We start from the raw sequence: 6,000 nt of genomic DNA, 5'->3' as shown, positions 1-6,000 counted from the left end.
CCTATTCCCTCTAACAAAGGATAAAACAGCCTTTGTAACATGTAATGGTCTATTTCGGTTCATAGTGTTACCACCTAGCCTACATTAATCCCCAGCCACCTTTCAGAGGCTAATAGATGAAATAACTTAACCCTCATTTACAAAATGCTGCAGAGGACTGGGGAGTTTACCTAGGGTGCAGGCTGTGCTAAAATTCACAAACAAGCAGGCGTGACTGTACATACCAAGGAAAGTAAACAAAGCCTAGTAATTAGTGCATCTTTCAGGAAGACAGGTGGTATTACCACAACTAGGGAAAAAAAGCCATATAAAACTGGTCCATACTCGAGTAAATATAGATGAAGGCTCTTCTTTGATCACCTGGGTGCTACAGAAACTGTGTGCCTGATTATGTGACTACTGCATGCCTTTTAACAGATCTCACAAGGGGAAGGTCCTAGTAAGGTACAATGCTCTTTTACAGTACATAGAACACATGTGGTAAATAAAAAGAATCCTGTGTTCTGAAACTGTCAAATGTAACTACGTTAAGTGATTTGTAATTTTCTTTACTACAGAATTCACCTTATAAAATAACGCTCGAGAGGTAGGTTTGTAGGCAGTATTATCTCAAAAGTAGTTGAGGTGAGGACTGCGCTATAGCTGCAAATTCTCCAAAAAAAAAAAGCAGAAGCATCTTGAAAGCAGGAACAATCCTGTCTCACAAAAAACAAACCCAAACATAAGGCTCCTAGGATCTATCCAGTTTAAAAACAATATTTCAAGCCTGGCTAACAGAACTTTCCCAACATATCTTAGGCAGAAGATGAAACAGAATATGCTGTACATATCTGTTTTTTATAAATTGCAGTAGTTATTATGCATAAATACATACATGATTATGAAATAAAAATATGTAAACTTCAGTTACTTCAGCACAATTGTATAATGCAATACAAAAAAGGTCTCTGCCATGCTGTAAATATGAAAGACAAATAATAACAAAAACTTATCCAATGTCCGCAAATACTTTCTTTATAGATTTTCAAGGAAGAACTTCCTCTAGAATTGAAAATTTCATGGTGCTGATTAAACTAGTCCAACCTTCTATGCAGCATTCCTGTTTACCTTGCCAGGAAGAGCTAACATCTGGATGAATTTCTACTGTTAAGAATATGTTTTTATGTTTTCTTAATAGTCCAGAGCTACATATGATCTGAGAGTAATTTTTTAAAAGGTAGTGACAAAGGGCAATTTTTTCTGTTTGCGAGTTGACATTTTGCAAAATTACTTCCATCCTAAAGTCATTCAACTGAATGCTATTCAGTAATCCCCACAACTGCAATATCAAAGAGCCGAGTGTAATTAAACTGGGCATTTCAATCTTTTTTCTGCAGACAGGCAAGTTAATGCTAGCAAGCCTTGAACAACAAAATAGTATCTTCAGACAAAGAAAATTGAAAACTGCTCTTCGACCTTTGCATTTAATACATGAATTAGAAGCACTCTACATTATGCATCACTTGACTCCATGTGGAGAACTGTCATCAATAAAGACATACACATTTTAAGTAACAAATGCAGAACAGAAACATTCACAAAGAAAACACTCAGGAAAATGCTTCCATTAAAAAAATATTTAATTTGCTGTAAGAAAAACAGTTTACATTCACATTTTCTTCTTCTTTCCATGATCATGAATTAATAGTTGCAGTTGAAAAGGCACATATGTGTAGTCCATATAAATAAATACGAGTAGCTAAGAATTTTCAGCCTGTTTCTTCTTTTTAATTCTGGGTTCTAATGTCAAGTCATCACATTCAGTTTCAACATCTGAATGTTTTCGCTTCTTTTTCTTGGAAACTTTTTGTTCATTATGGTATTCAACATCTGAATGTTTTCGCTTCTTTTTCTTGGAAACTTTTTGTTCATTATGGTACTCAGCAAAGTCTGTCTCATGGATTTTTACCAGTGAGTCTGCTTCAGGAATACTCTGCTTCTTTTTCTTCTTCCTGGATTTATCCACCTGTTCAGCATCAATGGCCATCCCATGGATTTCTACTAGTGAGCTGGCTTCTAGATGCCTCCTCTTTTTCTTTTTCTTCTTGCTGGCTTTACCCATCTGTTTAGTTATACTATCCCTATCAGATGCTTCTGCATCCAGTTTGCTAGTGTCTACAGCCTCTATGGCTTCCAAAGAGGACACTTCAGTATCACTTTTCGTTTGTTGTTGTCTCGTGTCCAGCTGTACTTCTACATTACAATTTACATCAATGGATTGTTCCTCCACATTTAATGTGTGAACATCAGTTCTGTAAAGAAAAAAACATCCAGTTTAGTAAAATAATATATGACTTAACTATAATAAAGTTGCAAAACAGCAGCTTTACTAAATGCCCAGACTGGGCACAAAGGTCGGGCTGGTTACAATCAAGGAAGGGTGGGAGGAGAAAGGTAAAAATAAAAGTTTTAAGGGACTTAGATTAATAGCTATCATTTTGCCAATGGTAACCAGTTGCTCCCATTATCTTCACTCAGGTGATCATACCAGAAATGAAGCATGTCTTCACTAACTTTGGGAGAACCGACTTAGGTCTTATAATGCACATTAAAGTTCATAAGAGAAGCCATTGACCATTCTTTTTTTGCTTAATAGTTATGGACAAAACCAAAAATGTTTTTTTTTTTCTGGAGGGAGTTAAAGGCCTTAAATCAGGGACAATTAAAGTTTTTATGTTTACCTTTCTCCTCCCACCCTTCCTTCATTGTAACCAGCCCTACCTTTGTGCCCAGTCTGTGCCAGGTCACCCAGCTACTTCATGCCCCCGGACTATTCCGATAATCACTGTGTCTAGTAAAGATTGCAGGCAACAGGGGTATGGTCTTATTTCTGACCTACCCTGTCTCAACCCCCCCCCCCCTTGTGGCAGTGTGTTCCTGGGGAGCATGCAATGGGGGAATCCAGGGTGCATCACTGAACCTCCACAGCAGCTAAGCCAAGCCCCACTACCTCCCATTGAATATGCCTCCTCTGGCAATGTCCCTATCCCCCATCATGGATCATCTGGGGATGTCCACGTACCACCCCCCACTGAAGATGGTCACGACCTTCCCTCTCTGCTGCTCCATCAGTCACCTGAGACACTAACTGAAGTCAGGTCTCCTGGTTGCTAGTTAGGGCTTCATTCTTCTAGGTCAGTGGAGTGTCTGCAAGTCACTTACAAGGTACACAGAACCACCAGATTTTGCAACATACATTTTCTGAGTAAAAAGTATGAAACTCTAAATACCACTACTGATAGATTGTAATCCTCAGTAATTTATGAGAAAAATCAAAAAGATTATAAAGAATGTGGCAAGAGCACAAGGGAAAATTGAGGAGAGTTTGAATGGTAAAAAAGCTGCCCAAAACCCCAGTGAAAAATATTTTCATTTGGTGGATCTTGAACTTGCATCCATATGCCACTAACATATCAGGCTAGCAGAATGGCAGAGCTCCAGGGAGGCAGAGATCTTCAAAATGCATATAACCTACCATGCAAAGTGCAAAACCATACTAAATATCTCTTGATCATGTTAAAAACAGGTACACAAAAAGAAAACTTTAGAGTGCAGATTCATGAATGGAATATTTAATTCTATAAAACCTTTTTAAATAAAATTTAGCAAATCAAGAGCCTCATGAATACAGTCATGGCTGTACAGATTAAAATTAATTAACATGGTGCTTACAACACAGCCACTTGAGCTTTTGGGCTTATGACCCATCCCCAGATGCAGAGAAACATGGTGCAAGCATTATGACCCAAAAGAAGACACATTTATTTAGAATGAAAAAAAGGTACCAACTGTGCCAGGACTTGTGCAGCAGCTCTTGAAGCAGCATATGTGGTCAGACAATTCAAGTATCTGTACTGAAAAACAATCACGTAACCTCTGCATTTAGCTAGCTCTTTGGCATCCTTCATAATTTTACCTAGTTCCTACAATTGGTTGTGAAGACTAGCAGCGTCTGGAATGAAAAAAAAAAGATCCTTATTTAAGGGAGTCTCCTATGAGTTTTGCCTTAATATCTTTGGGGAAAAGGTCTAAGATAGTAACCACGCATACTTTCTGATCACATAACCTGCAGCAGATGTCCTGAAAGAGGCTTCTACCACATCATAACTACATTTAATGCTGTGCCTAACTACTTGGGAAACCTAAGCCACCAAGGGTAAGCAGTCTAGTGCTATATTCCTTAGGGGTGGACAATGTTTTATTCAAACTGCCGAGAACAGACAAAAGGGATTTAGCCATTTCAGTCTGACAAGTCAGGGCTCTAAAGGGTCAGAGTGGAGTACATATCAACCATTTTCCCCAGCATGTCCACTGCCCTGTTGTCTTTAGCAGGAGAGCGAGAATTAGCAGCAGCTAGTAATTTAGAGGGCTTACCAGTTTACATGGAAAACACATAGGTCTGCCAAAGGGTTTTTGAACAGACATTTAAAATCCTCAAGTACCTTGTAAATCCTGTCAGGCCTTTCTGGTGCAAGTGGTTGGCAGTCTGCTGCAGTGCACTTGGATGCAAAACCATCCAGGAAATTCTCCAGAACAGGGTGTACAGGAGCAGGGATGCCTACTTCTAAGAGTTTATAGCATATCTGTTGAACTTCAGAAATCTGTTTAGATACCATTCAAAATACTTCATCATATTAACAATAGTTTCCACCAAAATAAGCTTCTTCAGCAAGAGAATCTTCATCATCGGGGCTACTTGGACTGGCAAATGGATTTGGGATGAACAGAGTAGTGTGTGTTCAACAGAATCAGATTCATCCCCTTCATCTTCAAAAGGGGTGTCTGTCTCATTTGTGGAGCAGAACGTGAAATCGTAGCAGTAGCAGGACCTGAAAAGGATGATGAGCAGACTGCCACAATGGCCTTAAATAGGACATGTGAAAAATGGTACAGTTTTGTACTTACCATAAATGTAGATGTTCGAGCGTATTCACTGCTGCAGTCATTACACTTGGGTTATCCTGCCATCAGGCGGTCACGCAGTCGGCCAGAGTTCCAAAGTCTTGGTCCGGCGTCGGTTGCTGTCGCTTCTTCCCTGACGTCAGTGCGCCAGGGGTATACAAGATGCAGCAGACGCCATTTTCTTCAGTTTTTCTTGCCCCAGATGTCAGGTGCCCCCAAATAGGTAGGAAATGTAAATTGCTAATAAAACATACATAAGAAGTAAAACCAAAACCTTCAGTTACCAGCAAATATACCACATAGGTAGTATAGGGAAGACAGGTATAAATAAGTACCAGCTAAGAAAGAGGGGATGGAGGGAGGGTAACCTGGACTGCAGCAGTGAATACACTCGAACATCTACATTTATGGTAGGTACAAAACTGTACTATGTTCATTGTGTTTCACTGCTGCAGTCATTACACTTGGGTTGAATCCCAAAGCTGAGGCAGGGTGGCTGGTTCTATAGAGGATTTGGGGTGGCTATGAGGCCCTGCAGCACTGCAGTGGCAAAGCCAGCTCTGGATTTAGAATAAAGAGGCAAGTGATAATGTTTAGTAAAGGTGGGCATTGAACTCCAAGTTGCAGCTTCCAGGATATCTTTGGTAGGTACTCCTCTAAGGTAGGCAGTTGAAGTGGCTGTTGCCCTGGTGGAATGTGGCCTAATGTTGCTAGGTACAGTTTTCCCATGCTGTGTGTAGCAGAAACGGATACAGTGTCCTATCCACTTTGAAATGGTCTGCTTTGAAATAGCCTTCCCCTGTGATCCTGCAGCATATGCTCCAAACAATTGCTCAGTTTTCCTGAAAGCTTTTGTTTTGTCCAAGTAGAAATGTAGCCGTCTGTGTATGTCCAGTGAATGCAGAAGTCTCTCCCCTTTATTCTGGGGATTTGGATAAAATGATGGCAGGTGAATAGTTTGGTTAAGAGCCACACTGGAGACCACCTTTGGCATAAATGAAGGGTTTGTTCTTAAAGAAACCCTGTCTTGGTGAAAGATGATGAAAGACTCCACTGCCA

General features: G+C 40.0%; 1 protein-coding gene across 1 annotated transcript in view; it reads right to left on the bottom strand.

Annotated features, from left to right (window-relative positions):
- Window positions 1-1,598: 1,598 nt before the first annotated feature.
- Window positions 1,599-6,000, bottom strand: part of POLR1F (RNA polymerase I subunit F) — a 171,798-nt gene continuing 167,396 nt past the window's right edge. Inside the window, exon 4 of the mRNA XM_044064717.1 lies at window positions 1,599-2,291. Coding sequence (XP_043920652.1) covers window positions 1,739-2,291 — 553 coding nt within the window. The 3' untranslated portion in view covers window positions 1,599-1,738. The remainder of the gene's footprint in view (window positions 2,292-6,000) is intronic.

The sequence above is a fragment of the Protopterus annectens genome, chromosome 3.part0 (assembly GCF_019279795.1).
Source record: "Protopterus annectens isolate FY-2018-M chromosome 3.part0, PAN1.0, whole genome shotgun sequence".
NCBI lineage: Eukaryota > Metazoa > Chordata > Ceratodontiformes > Protopteridae > Protopterus > Protopterus annectens.
This window is presented reverse-complemented; position numbering and strand designations above follow the sequence as displayed.